The sequence below is a fragment of the Apodemus sylvaticus genome, chromosome 12 (assembly GCF_947179515.1).
Source record: "Apodemus sylvaticus chromosome 12, mApoSyl1.1, whole genome shotgun sequence".
NCBI lineage: Eukaryota > Metazoa > Chordata > Mammalia > Rodentia > Muridae > Apodemus > Apodemus sylvaticus.
Genome location: NC_067483.1, coordinates 90827175 through 90845371, shown reverse-complemented (window position 1 = coordinate 90845371; position 18197 = coordinate 90827175). Strand labels below are relative to the sequence as shown.

General features: G+C 41.1%; 1 protein-coding gene across 4 annotated transcripts in view; it reads left to right on the top strand.

Moving 5' to 3' along the window:
• Positions 1 to 17145, top strand: part of Mia3 (MIA SH3 domain ER export factor 3) — a 41259-nt gene extending 24114 nt beyond the window's left edge. For 2 of the 4 annotated variants that reach the window (XM_052200072.1, XM_052200073.1), the window contains 23 exons: positions 129 to 260; positions 4019 to 4040; positions 4746 to 4834; positions 5063 to 5140; positions 5234 to 5344; positions 6956 to 7027; positions 7206 to 7310; positions 7910 to 8032; positions 8121 to 8232; positions 9018 to 9073; positions 9162 to 9252; positions 9393 to 9531; positions 10488 to 10589; positions 11770 to 11830; positions 12015 to 12050; positions 12137 to 12204; positions 12315 to 12415; positions 12547 to 12684; positions 13437 to 13505; positions 13610 to 13683; positions 13770 to 13841; positions 15120 to 15258; positions 16322 to 17145. In XM_052200072.1, coding sequence (XP_052056032.1) covers positions 129 to 260; positions 4019 to 4040; positions 4746 to 4834; positions 5063 to 5140; positions 5234 to 5344; positions 6956 to 7027; positions 7206 to 7310; positions 7910 to 8032; positions 8121 to 8232; positions 9018 to 9073; positions 9162 to 9252; positions 9393 to 9531; positions 10488 to 10589; positions 11770 to 11830; positions 12015 to 12050; positions 12137 to 12204; positions 12315 to 12415; positions 12547 to 12684; positions 13437 to 13505; positions 13610 to 13683; positions 13770 to 13841; positions 15120 to 15258; positions 16322 to 16638 — 2307 coding nt within the window. In that variant the 3' untranslated portion in view covers positions 16639 to 17145. The remainder of the gene's footprint in view (positions 1 to 128; positions 261 to 4018; positions 4041 to 4745; positions 4835 to 5062; positions 5141 to 5233; positions 5345 to 6955; positions 7028 to 7205; positions 7311 to 7909; positions 8033 to 8120; positions 8233 to 9017; positions 9074 to 9161; positions 9253 to 9392; positions 9532 to 10487; positions 10590 to 11769; positions 11831 to 12014; positions 12051 to 12136; positions 12205 to 12314; positions 12416 to 12546; positions 12685 to 13436; positions 13506 to 13609; positions 13684 to 13769; positions 13842 to 15119; positions 15259 to 16321) is intronic. The other 2 variants (XM_052200069.1, XM_052200070.1) reach the window with 1 other exon arrangement.
• The last annotated feature ends 1052 nt before the right edge of the window (positions 17146 to 18197 follow it).

The window sequence follows — 18197 nt, the reverse complement described above, 5'->3', positions numbered from 1 at the left end:
ATTTCGCGAAGTTGGGTTGTTGGAGATGGCCTGGAGTACTTACCTGATGGACATTGGTTTAGAATTTCTGTGAGGATTCTTTGTGAATGTTTTAAAGTTTTCCATTATTTCTAATCTGTCTGCTTCAGCTAATTGCCACATTGCCTGATAATGTTCAGCCTGGCCCTGACTTTTATGGACTACCGTGGCAGCCTGTGATCATTACTGCAGTCCTGGGAATTGTTTCATTTGCAATTTTCTCCTGGAGAACTATTCTTGTTGTAAGTAAATTAAATTATATTATCACATGACTCAAAAGTACATGGAGTATTTTGTAATCACTGGCCCTTTTACTTATTTATTTTTAATTACTACATGAATACAAATTAATGGTTATAATTCTAGCTAACCTTGTTAAATAATTTAATGTAATCTTTGTATTGATCTTGATTTAAGAGAACAAGATAATTTATTTATAATTTTGATTGGCAAAGTTTGATTTAAAAAAATTCCTATACCATTCGGGGAGACATATGTTCACTGTAAGTACAACTGGGGATTCTTTAAAGCCATCCTAAAAAATAATTTAATAATATGTATCAGAAATTTTAAAAATGGGGTATGATAGATAATAGTTATCCTCTTAAATAGTATACCTTGTCTAATAATCTACCTGAAAGAAATAACTAATCAATCATACATTAAAGATCTTATACAAGAATGTTTAATGAGACAGTCTTTATTTTTAGTTAGTTATTAGTGTGTGTGTGTGTGTGTGTGTGTGTGTGTGTTTCTGTGTGTGCACCCTGCACATACACCATGAAAGCTCAGAGTACAGTTTTGTGGAACTGGCTCTCATCTTCTGCATTACACGGATCCCACGGATTGGACTCATCATCTGACTGACGTCATCAGGCAACAGGCACCTTACCTGCTGAGCTATCTTGCCATCCCTGGAAGATAATGTACTGGAGTGGGAACTTGCAGCAACCTAATATACATGCATATAATGGGATATCTGACGAGTGCAGTGACATTGGGAGCAGCAGATGCTTGTGACTTAGTGGGAAGTGGGATGAATCACAGATTGTGTCTTGAAAGTGATGTTAATGGCGCATGTCATGAACACATACACACACACTGCAGACAGTACATCCTAGTGACACACATCGTAAACACATGCATGCACACTGCAAAAAGTATATCCCAGTGACACACATGTCCTAAATGTACACACACACTGCAAATAGTACAGTGCGTGCAGTGACATACACAGCTAGCAAATGAGGTCATTTCAGTGTCTTTCATCATATGTTGTATGTCTATGCAGATGTGGATGTGGATGGCTGGGGAGCTCACAAGAGCCTCTCAGACCCACTGGAGCTGGAGTTCAAGTCGGTGTGGGACAAACTCCTGTCCTGCAAGGGAAGGAGGTGCTCTTAATCCTGAAGCCATCTCCCAAGCCTTGGTCTTTCTCTTTCTATATGTTTCCCAACTTTTCTGGTGTTTGATCATATGTTGTGGAACTCAAAAACTATCCCTTTTATTTGGAGTTACAGATTATATGGTGTCCAAAGACACATTATTACATTTTCATTTTTTTTTTCCTGAGCACAATTTGTGTTTCAGATATACACATTCACCTTTGGAACCTTGGTCTTTTCCCTAAGATACCTTGGTTTTGCTTCTGCCAACTTAGCTGTTCTTATTAGTTTGGGTGAAATGGGATAAGAAAAGCTTATTCACTGATTGGCAAAGCTATGGAATTAGAGAAAGTCATTCCATTCCCTGTGTTGGAAGTTTTTTGTTTATTTTGTTTTAATTCCTAGAACTAGAGTTACATTCAGTTTTTATCTGCCATGTGGGTGCTGGAAGTGAACCTAGGTCTTCTGAAAGAGCAGCCACTGCTCTTAATTGATGAGCCATCTCTCCAGCTCCAGAATGCTTTTTTTTTTCTTTCTTTCTTTTTTTGGTTTTTGGTTTTTGGCTTTTCTAGACAGGGTTTCTCTGTGTAGCTCTGGTGGCTGTCCTGGAACTCACTCTGTAAACCAGGCTGGCCTCAACTCAGAAATCCACCAGCCTCTGCCTCCCAAGTTCTGGGATTAAAGGTGTGCGCCACCACCACCTGGCCAGAATGCATTTTCTTATAACAAGATAATTATACATGTTTTATATCAATAAGATTTAAAGTTCACCACTTAGAAATGGTAGTATTGCAAGGGTTGGAGAGATGATAGCTCAGTAATGATTCAAGACTTGTTGCTCTTGCAGATCTGATCTCCAGTGGTCACACAGTGGTTCATTAACATCTATTCCTGAGTTCCACGGGTTCCAGTGCTCACTTCTGACTTCTACAACCACTAGGCATGCATGGGGTACATATATGTATATGCATGCAAAACATCCAAACATATACAATAAATAGCATTTGAAAGGAGAAATATATTTTGAGTTCCAAATTAATTTAGTGGGCCAGCAAGTTGGCTTAGTAGGTAACATGCCTGCAGCCAAGGCTAAAAACCTCAATGTGATTCCAGGACACAACCTAGTTGGACATAAGAACCAACACCCACAAGTTATCCTATGACCTCCACGTGTACATATGTATGCCCTTGGATACGCACACCCATACACATGAACACATAAATAATGCAAATTTTTTTTAAAGAAAAGAAATTTGGGCTAGGTGTTGCAGCATACACCTATAATTCCAGTACTCAGGAGACAGAGGCAAGTGACTACAGGCTAACTTCGTCTACATAGAATGTTCCAGACTAGCGAGGGCTACAGAGTGAGACCATGGCTTACTAGGAAATGTAAATTTAGCAAATCTTTCTGTACCAGTTACTATCTCAGCTTTATAGATCTAGAGCTCATTGCTCTCCTGATGGGAATAACAGTTTTAGCTGTTAGCTTTCTTGTACGTCTCCTCTGGAAACATGCCCTTTTACCTGTACCTGTTAGTCATGGAAGTCAGATGATGTGCTCTATTAGATTCCTAACTTGTTTTTAGTTTTTCTGTGTGTCTGTGGTGTTTGTGTGCAGGTGTATGCATGTCTATATCTCTGTGTGTCTGTGTAAGTGTGCATGTGCGGAGGTCAAAGGTCAACCCCTGGTGTCTGTTCTAGCCTTCCTCTTTTTTGGGACCAGGTTTCTTTTTAATTGTTCTTCACCATATATGGCAAGCTGCTGGCCTGAAGGATTCTGGGAGACTCATACTGGCCACCTCCCATCTCACCATAGGAGCACTGGGATTACATATTACCATTCCCATGGGTTCTGGGCATCCAAGCTCAGGTCCTCACACTGACATGGCAAGTGCTTTATCTACTGCCCCAATCCTACCACATTATTCCTTAATTCAACAGGTAGACAGCTTTGAATAGTATTTTTAGGGCATTTTCTGGTGAGTGAAAGATGTATATCTAAAGACAAAGATTTTCCCTTGAATTTTGTTTGACATCTTTCTGAACACTAATTTCTAGAGTTTCTTCTAGCTATTCAGTTATCAGATGATACCAAGTAAACAGAATATTGATGTGTTTATTATTACTAAGCTAGCAGCCACGTGTGTTATGAAATATCAGTGCTAATATCTTAAGATTGGTGCTCTTGAATTAGAGCTATAAATATACTTTTAGCTATAATTTTTTAATCTATTGAGGCTATTTATGAAGTATTAGTACCAATTACATTTGAAAAGCCTTTTAGCCTTATCTTTTTAAAATTTTTTAAGATTATGTTTATGTGTATACATTTGAGCCATGGTGCACATGTACAAATCAGAGCGTAACTTGCAGGTTCTCTGTTTGCACCATGTGTATCCTGGGATGGAACTCAGAATGTCAGGGTTAGTGAGAAGCACCTTTGCCTGCTAAGCCATCATGCCAGCCCAACTTTTCCTTATTTTTAAATACTATGGATTCATTATACTGAACCAAGTTTGTTACTAAATTCTCATTTGTTTATGATTCTCCCATATTAACCACAATATGCTAATTATTTGACAACAAACTTAATTTTATTTCTTTTTTTCTAGGTAAAGAGTAGAGTATATCAAGGTAAATATTTAGGTTCATTTTTCCCTTGTATTAAACCTCTGCATTGGTGTTTGATGCGAGTTTTCTGTAATCTAGACATAGATACCATGATGTCTACTATCTAATTGCTTTATTAATTTCTGGAAAGTTTACTGTCCCTAGCTCACCATCTTGGCTGGTAGAACCATGGTGATGCCAACTGAGATAGGCAACAGAGAGCAGACTGAGGGATTGGGGAGAGCAGGGTTATTACCAAGGTCAGATCAAGTGTGCATGTTGATGCAGTGCAGATTTCTTTCTTGTGACAAACACACATTAAGTGCACACTAAATCCATATTTAAGCAGACAGCATTCAGGGTGATGGAGGATTAAACACACACTGAATCCATCTGAGTGGATGCTGTCCAGGATGGTGGAGGGAGCTGGTATTTTGTTCTCAGTTTCACATTTAAAGCAATCTCATTTTCTGAGATGGGACCAAGTAATAGCATTTCCTTAAATTCTTTATCTCTAAATTAAATATGAAGTCTGCACACTGCACTTCTTAAGGTTTAATATTCTTACTCCCTTACTGTACTTACTACAGACTGCCTTTCAGGGTATAACAGTCGTGCAAAGCAAGGTTTCCCTCTCTTAGTGCCAGGCACCAGGCCTTTGCTGCTAATACACTGGGGCATTTGGCTTTATCTCAGACTCACAGACTTACAGATTTCCCTTCTTTTTAGTTACTGAGAAACAAATTTCTGAAAAGTTGGAGAATATCAAGAAAGAAAATGCAGAACTTACGCAAAAATTGTCAAGTTATGAACAAAAGGTATACTTATTCTAACTTCCTCCCCCATTCCAGCTTAAATGTTTGTCTTAACATTCCATTTATGATTTTAAAGATTGATATTTTATGTCATCATTTCCTATGAGCCATCAGAGATGTAAGCAGTTGTTATCTGGAACAGGCTGTCCACTTGGAAATGACTTGGGTAGCACTATAATTTGTAGTTAATTCAAAGTTGTAACTTAACCCTAAACACCTTGTTTTACACAGATCAAGGAGTCAAAGAAATATATTCAAGAAACTAAGAAGCAAAACATGATTCTCTCTGACGAAGCTGTTAAATATAAGGTAAACATCTCTTAGGGGAGAACTGCATTCTACACGTGAAAGTAAACAGAAAGATTAAGTCTTACTAATCTTCGTGTCTTTGTTTTTGTTGAGGATAAAATCAAGGTACTTGAAGAAACTAATGTAAGTTTGGGTGACAAAGCCAAAAGCCTTCGTCTTCAGCTCGAGTCTGAGAGAGAGCAGAACATCAAGAACCAAGATTTGGTAAGATTAGCTGCTCACTGGAAATGCAGTTGGGCTTTTGAAGGATGCTAAGTGAGGGCAACTTGCCCATGCTGTTAGCTCAAGTGGAAGTAGGAGTCAGGGAAGTGGACTCTACTGTGGCTTGTCTTATGGAATTTTAGCTTGTAACCCTGGGTTACTCTTCTAGGCATAGGAAGAGTATTTTTGTTCTCAATACTGGATTATTGTCAAAGGGCTGGGCTCTGCCCTCTAGCACAGGTAGACCAACTATGAATTCTGTCCTCATTGAATGGTTCTTAGATCTTGTTCTGTTTTTTAAAAATTCTCTTTTCAGTAAACTTACTTCAGTTTCGTGTAACAGTTGCAGAGAAAACAGAGAGGCTTTCTATTATATATTAAACCACTATGCATGGCTCACAGAGGGAAGAGTTACATTTTCTACCCCTTGAGGAGCTGGAGTCTTCATAAAATCTTGGAATTCTTGTATATGAGATTGGTCTATTTTCCTCCAAATTCTTTTATTGCCAATTTAGGTAATGAACTTCTCCCCGAACCCCTCTGCTCTTGGATTTTGACCCTAGTGTGTGTCTCACACAGGGTAAGTGGGTATTCTAGCACTGAGCTATAGCATTATCCCTGTTCTAGGCTTTAATCTTGAGACAGTCTCCACTAATTTGCCTGTGCTGGCTTTGAACTCTGTAGCCAAGACAGGTGTTGAGCTTATGACCCTTGTGTCTGTCTCCTAAATTATTAGGCTTAGCTAGGCAGAGATTTTTTTTTTTTTTTTTTTTTTTTTTTTTTTTTTTTAGCTTTTCTCTACTGGAGATGGAACATAACCATGACAGTAATTTGAATTGGCTTACTTGAAAGATTTTTTTTTTTAATCTTTTTATGTGGTCATACTGTATTATCTTATAACTAAGGTTGGATTATTAGTACATTTATTTTCCCTCCTCAGGGCAAAACTGGATCCCTTAATTTTACCAAAACCATAGGATATGGTTTTTTGTTTTGTTTTTGTGGTTTTTTGAGACAGGGTTTCTCTGTATAGCCCTGGCTGTCCTGGAACTCACTCCGTAGACCAGGCTGGCCTTGAACTCAGAAATCTGCCTGCCTCTGCCTCCCAAGTGCTGGGATTACAGGTGTGGCCACTATGCCCGGCTGGGATATGTTTATTACTGTTTCATTCTTTAGTGTGTGTGTTAGCTTATTTTATGTCAACACAAGAAGTTCAGCTGAGAAAATGTCCTCCCCAGATTGGCCTGTATGAAAGTCTGTTGTGTGTTTTTTGATTGATGGTTGATGTGTGAGGGCCCATCTTTCTGTGGCCAGTGCTGCCTCTGGGCTGGTGGCCATAGGAACTAAAGGAAAGTAAGACAGCTGAGTAATCCGTGGGGAGCAGGGCAGCGAGCAGCAGTCCTCCATGGCCTCTGCATCAGTTGTCTCCAGGTCCCTGGCCTGACTCCTGAGATGATGGGCTGGGAGCTGCGAGCAGAAATAAACTCTTTGCTCTCCAAGTTGCTTGCTTGTGGGCAGTTTATCATAGCAGTAGTGAGCTAATAAAATCAGCATGTGTGTACACCAGTGACTCTGCTGAGACCTGAGGCTTTGTGCTCTGCTTTCATGGGTCAGATACTGGAAAACAAGAAGTCTATTGAGAAACTGAAGGATGTCATTTCGATGAATGCATCAGAACTTTCAGAGGTGAGTCTTCCTGTATGCCGTAACAAGAATATTGTCTGTGTCCTAAGTAAGCATTGTCTTAGTCTGGTTGAGCAAAAGTTTGAGGTGTGCTAAAACATGAACCTACATGATGTTTGGCTAAAAAAATGTTAACTTTTTCCTTTGCATTAATTTACTAATTTGGAGTGTTTTTAATTAGGTTCAAATTGCCCTTAATGAAGCCAAGCTCAGTGAAGAGAATGTAAAATCTGAATGCCATCGGGTTCAAGAAGAAAATGCCAGGCTTAAGAAGAAGAAAGAGCAGGTAAGGCCCATTCACCTAATAGCGATGGTCTTCCCCTCAACAGTCCCTCAGCAGTCCTCTGGCTGGATACTTCGAAGAGTAAAAAGAGTCAACTCTTCTTCCCAGATGGAGCAGATATCTGCTTCAGGAGTTTGCTATACAAGTTACTGCAGCTCACAGGGTGTTTATTTTTTATCTTGTCAAATGCCTATTGTAAACTTGAGTAGCCTTAAAATAGCAAATAGTTGGTTTTTTGTGTCCAAAACTTAAATATTTTTTAACTATTTTTTAATAACTTTACTGACCAAGTGAAGGTTATATGGCCAGAGTCTGGATTTAGGAGTCTGAGATATGCCCACCCATTCATACAAGTTGAAAGCAAATTAAGTTGAATTAGCAATAGTTTTCTGAATGCTGGAACAATTGGCTCAACCTCCTTTACACACTGATGTTCTTACCTCAGCTCTGAGGGTTGGAACCACTCTTCCCCTTTCTTTAACTGAGTTTTGAGCTCCTAATGACAAGCCAAGGAGGCCTGGCTTCTTACCACTGACTCACGCAGATAATTTATCTCCCGTCGCACAGCTGCACATGGGAACTCATGAGCTGTCGTTTCTCAGTTACAGCAGCAGATTGAAGAGTGGAGCAAATCCCATGCTGAGCTCACTGAACAGATCAAGTCATTTGAGAAGTCCCAGAAAGATTTGGAAGTAGCGCTTACTCACAAAGATGACAATATTAGTGTAAGTTTATTCTCATGATATATACACTTAATCCATGTGTTCTGATTTAGACTCAAGAGGCTTTTACACCCATTGGCTTCTTTCCTAGGCTTTGACTAATTGCATCACACAGTTGAATCGGTTAGAATGTGAACTTGAATCTGAGGATCCAAATAAAGGAGGAAATGAGTCAGATGAGCTGGCCAATGGAGAGACAGGAGGTAAGACCTGTCTCAGGGAGGTTTGGCCTATTTTGCCCTCTTGACTTGAATTCCCATTCACTGAGGCTGCTTTTCAGCTGTGCTAAGCTTTAGTGCTGTGGGCTCACACTGATGAACTTGTAGATATGTATGTCTGTCTGTGTTGGTCCAAGGCTATTACTTGTGTGTGGTATAGGCATGCAAAGAACACTGACATTTTTTTATCTATCCCCCTGAGAACAAGGTGTGTACAGTGGAGTTCCTTCAGTTATCTCTTGTCTAAGTATCAAAACTGCACAGGGGAGCTCATCTGTACAGTGTGATCTCTGTGACTCTGCTCCTAGTGCTTGCAGCTTGTTTTCAGAGGCCTTAAGGTGGTTGGAATCACAGCTAAGGCTGTGAGGTAAGAAGCTAGCGTTGCATAGCAGGCTGCTAGAGGCTAGACGTTACCTGATAAAGAATTGTCTCTGAGGTCCAATACTGACTGCTCCTTACCACTGGGGTGCTTTACATCATAGGTGCTAGCAGACTCAAGGGAGAAGAAAGGCCTAGGTGTTAAGTAGTAGACATTTGTCCCAGTTGAGGTGATCTGAGAGAAGAAAGCACTCTGCCTTGGAGTATGGATGACATTTTTTATGGCCCAACTGGTAGTTAACTTTGTACATATAAATTTCCAAAATCAGTTTGTGTAGTTGGCTTTTTTATTATTATTATTATTTGCTATTTGAATGTGATCTTTGAGGAAAGTCATGAAGATGTCAAAAAAGAGCAATGAAGAAAAAGCAACTGAAGCCTTTCTCTTGTAGGTGACCGGAGCGAGAAGATAAAAAATAGAATTAAGCAGATGATGGACGTCTCTCGGGTATCGACCTGTTTGTAGTCCCAGAAGTACCGGGGAGACCTTTCTAAGGCTCACTTTTAAGACTACATCTTTCTTCTGTAATTTTTAGACACAAACTGCAGTCTCAATAGTTGAAGAGGATCTAAAACTTTTACAGCTTAAGCTAAGAGCATCGATGTCCACTAAATGTAACCTGGAAGGTAGGTTCTTCCAGAGACAAAATTGCCACATATAAACTTAAAATTTGATTGGCAGGTAGTCCCAGTGTTTCCTTCTTACTCCTCAGAACTGACCCCTCAGCCCTGTGTCTCAAGCGTCTGTACCTTTTTATCCATTATAGACCAAATCAAGAAACTGGAAGATGACCGCAGCTCGCTGCAGACTGCTAAAGCTGGGTTGGAAGACGAGTGCAAAACTCTGAGACAGAAGGTGGAGATCCTGAATGAGCTGTACCAGCAGAAGGAGATGGCTCTGCAGAAGTAGGCCCCATGCTCTCTGCTAGCCCTGCACGCACCCTCTTTTCTAAAGCTATTTACAGTTGTCCCATTTATAATTAGCAGAGCCTTGGGTTTCCCTTTGGGCCTTTTTTCTAGAACTTGCCTTTTCTTTGTATGTCTGTATGCTTGTGATTAGGTGTTGCTGTTGTACTTGTGTGCAGTATATGTACTTAATAATGTGGGTATGCACATGTGTGCAGATGGGTGTAGAGGTCAGAGGTCAAAATTGGGTGTCTTTCCCTCCTTCATATCTTTTATTGATAAGAAGAGCATCCATTCTATTAGTCTGGCTGGCCAGTGAGCTTCAGGAATCTGCCTGTCTCTGCCTTTCCCTGCTGGAGTTACAGATGTGCACCTGCAGGGGTACCTGGTTCTTTATACAACAGTTCTTCCAGGACAACATAAAAAGTAATTAGTACCTTGTCCAGGGCAAAAAGAAGTCTTTGCCCCTGCTTTAGTTGAGTGGGATGGCTGTTTTCCACAAGACAGGAAGCTTTCATTACCAGTAGCACATGCTACCCACTGAGCAGTGTTTGCTATAGTTGTTTTATTGTTAGAGGAAATTGTGGGACACATTGAAAACAACTTCTGGCTTGCCAAGAGATCAGAGTTTGACTTCCTAGATATAAGGGAAATTTTGAAAACTTTGCATGACTTCATCTGTCTGGACATTAAGGGAAGGAAGGATAGGAAGCAGGGCCCTGGTGGTGCACACCTTAATGCCTGCACTAGAGAGGCAGAAGCAGAGGCAGGTGGATCTTGAGTTCCAGGCCAGCCTGGTCTACAGAATGAGTTCCAGAATAGCCAGGGCTAGGCAGAGAAACAAACAATAACCAAAACAAAAACCAACAACCAACAGAGAAGAATAGGAAAGGACAGTTCAACAAGAGCTGCCTGCTGTAAGGAAGGACATTCACCTGTAACTGGTTTCATCCTAGGAAACTGAGTCAAGAAGAGTATGAGAGGCAAGACAGAGAGCAGAGACTAACAGCGGCCGATGAGAAGGTGGTTCTGGCTGCAGAAGAAGTAAAAACGTACAAGTAAGTCCAGGCTCTGCACAGGGCTCTGCTTGCTTTCCAAACTGGAGAGAATGTGCACAAGAGAACAGCAGGGAATCATGAGTGAGGTGGGGATGCGAGTCCATTCAGTCAGAGGAGAAACATTTAACATATGAAAATATTAACAAATTTACTTAGCCCACACACTGATAGGACTATAAAGGCCCTCGTGTCCTGCAGATTCCTCTGGGGAGGAATTATGTATACTAGAGCAGTGGTTCCCAACCTTCCCAATGCTCCAACCATTTAATACAGTTCCTCATGTTGTGGTGACCCCAACCATAAAACTATTTTCATTGCTACTTCGTAACTGTAATTTTGCTATTGTTAATGAATCATATGTAAATATTTTTGGAGATAGAGGTTTGCCAAGGGGGTTGCAGCCCACAGGTTGAAAATCACTGTATTAGAGTCTTTCTTTAATGAAAGCAGTTCACTATGTGAAAATCACTGCCATGATTTTCTAGTTGGTAGCTCAATAGTCAGTAGTATGTTTAATTTCCTGTTGATTAGAAGAAAGAAGAAACACTTGTATCTTTGCATAGAAGCAAATATTCATAGTAGGTCATTAGAAAATATTTTGAAGACTATACTGGCTGGTTTTGCGTGTCAACTTGACACAGGCTGGAGTTATCATAGAGAAAAGAGCTTCAGTTGAAGAAATGCCTCCATGAGAGCTTTAAAGCATTTTAAGCTGTAAAGCATTTTCTCAATTAGTGATCAAGGGAGGCGGGCCCATTGTGAGTGGTGCCATCCCTGGGCTGGTAGTCCTGGGTTCTATAAAAAAGCAAGCTGAGAAAGCCAGGGGAAACAAGTCAGTAAGAAACAGACTTCCATGGCCTGCTTGAGTTCCAGCCCTAACTTCCTTTGGTGATGGACAGCACTGTGGGAAGTGCAAGCTGAATAAACCCTTTCCTCCCCAACTTGCTTCTTGGTCATGATGTTTGTGCAGGAAGGAAATGATAACCTAAGAATCTCTAGCAATGAAATGACAGGAAAATTAATTTCTGTTTCGATCATACTGTACTTTGAGTAAATCTAAAACATGTTTTTGTATGTCTAGAGATATCTTTAATACTGCAGCTATTCAGAGCTGAGGGAACATTGTTGGGTTGTTACAAGTTTTATCTAGTGTTTTGATAATGCCAAATGTAATTCTTAGGCGGAGAATTGAAGAAATGGAAGAAGAATTACAGAAAACAGAACGCTCATTTAAAAACCAGGTAAAAACTATATTAGACTACATTAGCTGCAGTTTTCTTTCCTTCCTTCCTTCCTTTCCTTCCTTCCTTTTTTTCTTTCCCTTCTCTCTCTCTCTCTCTCTGCCTTTCTTTTTTGGATAGCTAATATATGTTAAAATGGGCATTATGAAGAATAGTAAACATGTATTTGATGTGTTCTTTTCAGATTGCTGCTCATGAGAAGAAAGCTCATGATAACTGGGTAAGGATTTTTTTCCTTTTTTGTAATTTTGTGCACAGCCTATCCCATGTGAATCACACTACCTTTTTCTTCAATATCTCCAATAGCTCAAAGCTCGTGCTGCAGAGAGAGCCATGGCAGAGGAGAAGAGAGAAGCTGCTAACTTAAGGCACAAGTATGGAATCTTGATACCTAGTTTTCAGTGTTTTACAGTGCTTGCATGCTAGGTGGTATCTAATAAGGAATTGATTGCTATTTCAAGTCCACTGTTTCTCAATATTCAAGATTACTGGAAATGACTCAAAAGATGGCAATGAGGCAAGATGAACCTGTGATTGTAAAACCAATGCCTGGAAGACCGAACACACAAAACCCTCCCCGGCGAGGTAGGGAGCACTCTACATGGCAGCAGGATTCTGGTGTGGAATGTGGTTTAGGTCTGATGCCCTAGAAAGACTCCTGAGCTTACTGGAGGGAAGGGGCTGTCAGAGTGGTAATGAGGCATTGCTGTCTTCAGGTCTACTGAGCCAGAATGGCTCTTTTGGCCCATCCCCTGTGAGTGGTGGAGAATGTTCCCCTCCCCTACCAGCAGAGCCACCTGGGAGACCTCTCTCTGCCACACTCAGTCGAAGAGACACTCCTAGAAGTGACTTTGGTGAGCACTGATGACTCCTTTGCACTACAGAACCTCGAGTATATACTTGCCATGTGAGAATTTAGGTCAGTAGGAAGTCAGTCAGTCCTCACAGAGAAGTGGGTTACTGTAAGCTCTTCCGTAGGACAGAAAGATTTATATTCTCCTAGAGGCCTCTGCATTGCTTTTTAAGAGTAATATTTTCTTTAAAGTTTAACTGTGAATATGAAATGTCATCTTACTCTAATTCTGTCTGATGCTTGGAAAGATTACAAGTCAGACTGGAAAAATGCCGCTAGTACAGTGCTGTCAAACCTCTAGCTTGAAGTACCAGTATTCTTAATATAAAATTCAGTGCTTATCTTTAAAACTAGGGTAATTCCTAGAGCTGGAGAGGTGGCTCGGTGGTTAGCAGCACTTGCTCCTCTCTTCCAGAGGACCTGAGTTCAATTCTCAGCACCCACATGGCAGCTCACAGCCACCTGTAACTCCAGTCCTAGGAGACCTGACACCCACTCTGTCCTCCATGAGTATTCTACATATAAAAGAATTTTAAAATAAATAGAGACAATTTTTGTTTTAATACTTGAAGTCTTTTCATAAACTGTGACTTGTATATTGAGATCCCTCTTTGGGATTGCAGGCATGTGCTATCTATCCAGAAAGAGATCTATTTGTAATGTTGATTTCTAGTTAAAAGTTGAGCCCTGTTCACAACAGGCTTATTCCCTCTGAGAATGACATGTCAATAGCTCTGTTGTTTCTTCCTCAAGGGTCACTGGACAGGCATTTACCTCGCCCTCGATGGCCATCAGAGGCATCTGGGAAGCACTCTACTTCTGGTAAGGGCCTAAGTACTTTCTCAGTCTCATGCATGTGGGGCTTTGATTCTTCTCAAAGTGTAACAGTCAGAGTGAGTCTAAGTCAGTTCTCTGGCCTCTCACAGACCCAGGTCCAGCTCCTGTGGTGAACAGCAGCTCCAGGAGCTCTTCTCCCGCTAAGGCCATGGATGAGGGCAAGGTAAGCTCTCAGGCATACTGGCAGATGAATATTTCCTATTGGTCTCTTCCTCATCTCTTGTTTATGACTATTTGTTTCTTTAAAAGCAAACCGTTCCCCAAGAGCCAGAAGGCTCCTCAGTTTCCAGCATGGCCCCTTTAGCTGGGCATCCAGTAGCGGTAAGTGTTTAGAGATTGAGGGCTGGAGTGGCCTCTGGTTTTGCTTGGTTTGTCCGTAGTCAGTTTATAAATGCATGCTACTTACCCTGTTCACTCTGCTTGAGAGGCAGCATCACTCCAGAGACTTTGGAATGTCACTGAGTCAGTGGTTGGTTGTTGACATCCATTTTATCCATTTTCCTGTTGCGTTAAATTACTGAGCAGATTAGTGCACTTGTTGTAACTATTACTACATAGTAAAAAACTGTCACTACAACTTATGCTGTGTGTTTTGTGCTGAAAGCTCTGAGTGAAATAACTCACTGTAAATCACATGATTTGTTTTCATTATCTGCCTAGAACTATGCTACTAAAACTCCCTGCATTTGTGTACCTGAAAAACTGTTTTGAATGATATGAAATCAGACTTTTTACAAACAGAAGCATGTCCTGAGCACTGTCCATACTTGTTGACTATCCAGAAGTGTGTGCTCTGAGACGTGTGGCTAGTGCAGTTGCTGAGCCTGCTGCACTACATTAACACAGTATAGGAATTCCTGTCCTCCAGTGCGCAGTGTTGCTAGCCAGGGAAGGTCATTACTGGAGCTTTGTCTTCCTAATAATGTACATGACACTGTGCTGGTAACACTGTGAAGTTCCCGTGCAGGACTCTAGGAATGTGCACCTCTTGAGAAGTCATTTTATCTAAAGCCAGTCTGGTGAGCCCTAAATGCCTTTCCAGAAGACTTCAGAGACTAGAGACTTAAATTATACAGGGCGGGGGCAGGTACAGCCGTGGAGTGGAACCTGGTGTTTGAATTCCAGCTTGTCCTCTTTCAGTATAGCCTCCAATAAATCAGCTAAACTCTTCTTGCCTTTGCTTGCTCAATGTTTAAAGCAAGATACTCACACATATGTAAAGATATGAACATTTGAATAATGTAGCAAAGGCCACTGAACCCTGAATGGTTGCTGTCACTATTTCTGTAGATACATATTTTTAATCTGTTATCCGTATTTTTTTAAGTGCAGTATATCCTGATGTTCCCTATATTCTTAATATGTACATCTGGAGTTGTAGTCATGAGATTTGAGACCACTTTTTGATACAGATTGCAGTGTGTATGGCATGACCCTAGTCACTGCCTGCAGCATCCTTCTGATCTCTCTGGGTTGTCACTGGCAACATGGGGAGAGGTGGTGGTACACTGACTGCTTTTTGGACAGGTGCCAGTTTACTCGTCTTGGCACTTTGTCATGTTAAAGCACTTCCAAACTTTGACTGCTTCTGTCCTGCAGGTTAACACGGCTCCCAAAGTGCCGCCTCCATTTCCAGGGGTGCCTCTCATGGCAGGCCCAGTGCCACCACCCATACGCTATGGACCACCTCCTCAGCTCTGTGGGCCTTTTGGACCTCGCCCACTTCCTCCACCATTTGGTATGATGATTTGGACAGAATTAACTTACTTGTAAAAAATATTCATCTTTTCTGTTCCTTGCTAAAGTAGTTGCTATCATAGATCTTTCCAACTAAGGCTAAAGCTGAGAGTACATTTTAACCTATCCTCAACTTTCTGAGCACATATAGGTACTATCTACTCTCATGCCTAAACTGAGTTGGGCATGGCTAGACAAGGAAAGGGGTCATTTAGGAAAGCCGGTAATGTTCCGTCTGCAGGTTCACTTGAACACCAGTGGCTACATACTATGTAGAAAAGATGGAGCCAGGTGGTGGTGGCGGCGCACGCCTGTAATCCCAGCACTCTGGGAGGCAGAGGAGGCAGATTTCTGAGTTCGAGGCCAGCCTGGTCTACAAAGTGAGTTCCAGGACAGCCAGGGCTATACAGAGAAACCCTATCTTGAAAAAAAACAAAATCCAAAAAAACCAAAAATAAATAAATAAATAAAAAATAAAAAAAAAAAAGAAAAGAAAAGATGGATGACTCATGCCATGGCATTCTATAGGTTGCAGATACATACATCCTATAACATTAAAGCCTGTCATTATCTGTAACAGAAGCATAAGCCACTGGTCACAGAATAGAGATGGAAGAGGTAAAAATTCAATTCTCAGTGGGACTAGATAGAATAGAGGTGTTACAGAGAACACAATACAAACCCAGTAAATGAAGATCAATTTGAGTTCATCATCTTGACTATTTTGGCACATGACCACTCAGTTGACAATTGATAGTAATATTTCACTTTGTAGCAATGAAACATATTCTTGATATGGCTGTTATGCTGAATGGAGCTATTCTGAGATGCAGAGCTACAAGAGTGAAAAGAAAACTTGGAATTAAGCAGAGCTGTTTAAGCCTGACCTTTGTTTAGTGGCCACAGGCTATAATTTAATTTGCTAAGCCTCATTTGACTTAAGTACAGTCAGGGTACCACACTTGATTTTATAGGGTTGAGAAATTAATACACATCTTAAACTGTACTTGGAATGATTGCTCATTTAAATATGTTACTTAGTATTTATATGACTTGTTTTGTAGTTCCAGGCATGCGCCCACCACTAGGCATAAGAGAATATGCACCAGGTGTTCTGCCAGGGAAACGGGACCTGCCTGTTGATCCTCGGGAATTTTTACCAGGACATACACCATTTAGACCTCCAGGTTCACTTGGTCCAAGAGAGTTCTTTATTCCTGGTACCCGATTACCACCTCCAACCCATGGTCCTCAGGAGTACCTGCTGCCGCCACCACCCACTGTAAGAGACTCACTGCCTTCAGGCCCGAGAGAGGAAGCCCAACCTGCCTCTCCAAGCAGTGTCCAGGACCGCTCACAGGCTTCAAAGCCCACCCCCTGACTCTGACCTCTGTCACTGAGTCAGAGAGGAAGTGGACAGTGCATCATTCATTACAGCAAAGGATTTCGTTGGCATCAAAACCTAAACGTTTGTTTTACAAAGATTGTTTTTAGTACTAAGCTGCCTTGGCAGTTTGCATTTTTGAGCCAAACAAAAATATATTATTTTCCCTTCTAAGTAAAAATCACCTCTGAAGCTAGAATATCCTTCCAACTTTGAAATGTGCAATAAAGAATACCTGTGTTTAGTTCATGTAGCATATGTAATGATTGCTAAATGATTTAGAATATCGTAAAGTATGAACATTTCCTGTGGAAATGCTTTAAGAACACGTATTTCCATGGCCTCGGTTTAGTGTATGCCAGTTGATTCAGAGCAAGGTGTTTACAGCTCCATTTGTGTCTCAAAGACTGTTACGCTAAAAAAAAAAGTTTACTCAAGGATCATGAACTGTCCCCTGTTGCTAAGTTCTTTGTAGTAATAGTTCATAAACTTGGTTTACTACTATCTTCCAGTGTCTGCTGATTCTTTGGGTTGCTATGGGACATGCATCAATTGGGAACCCTGACCACCATACTTCTGGAACTGCGTTGGTGGGCTGGGTATATTCCATGTGACAGTGATCAGTTCTCCTTCAAAGTCATCAGGGAGCTCTACAGGGAAGTTCCTTTGCTTTCAAATCAGCCAGAGGCCCCACTCATTCTACAGGTCTACCCTTTCTTGGTGCTCACAGCCTGAGAATGGTTTTCAGAGTATAAATTTGTACTACTATCAAGAATTATTTGGAGCTGGGCTTGGCGGCTCACACCTTTAATCCCAGCACTTGGGACGCAAAGGCAAGCAGATATCTGAGTTCCAGGACAGCCAGGGTTATATAGAGCCTATCTCAAAAACTGAGAAAAAGAAAATTACTTGGGCCAGTAAGATGGCTCAGCAGTAAAGATACTGCCAAGCCTGACAGCTCAGGTTTGATCCCTTGGACCCACTTCATGAAGAGAACCACTTCCACAAGCTATTCTCTGAGCCTCCCCCACCACCCCCCGTCCCCACACACACACCATGGCACATGTGGGGAATAAAATTATCTGATCTGGTATGTTGTTGCTTTTAAAATCATTCTTTCACTAAGGGTGGCTCACAAGATAGATGTCATATGTCATGACTGTAAGATCATTCCTTTTTATTGTCTCATCACCTTGCAGCTGATTCTCAAGGAGTAAGGCTAAGAATCAGGAAGCTGCCATGAGGCAGAAAGATGAGAAAGCCAATGTACATCCTCACCCACAGCTCTGGGCTGAGCTCAGTTACATGGCTGTTCTGAGCAAGGGTCCCCTTCTGTACCCAACATGGCCCTCCTATCTCAGCTTCCTTAGAGGCTGGAATTTCAGGTTTGACTTACTATGCCTGGCTCAATTCTTTAACAGATACTTTTTCAGAATTTATTCAGAAATTAGTATTTAAACACTGCTGCTTCTTTATAAGTTGGGTAAGTTTAAGAATATGGTATTGTGTCACACTTAAAGTTTGTACCCTTTTAAACTGTCTTTAAAGATTTATTT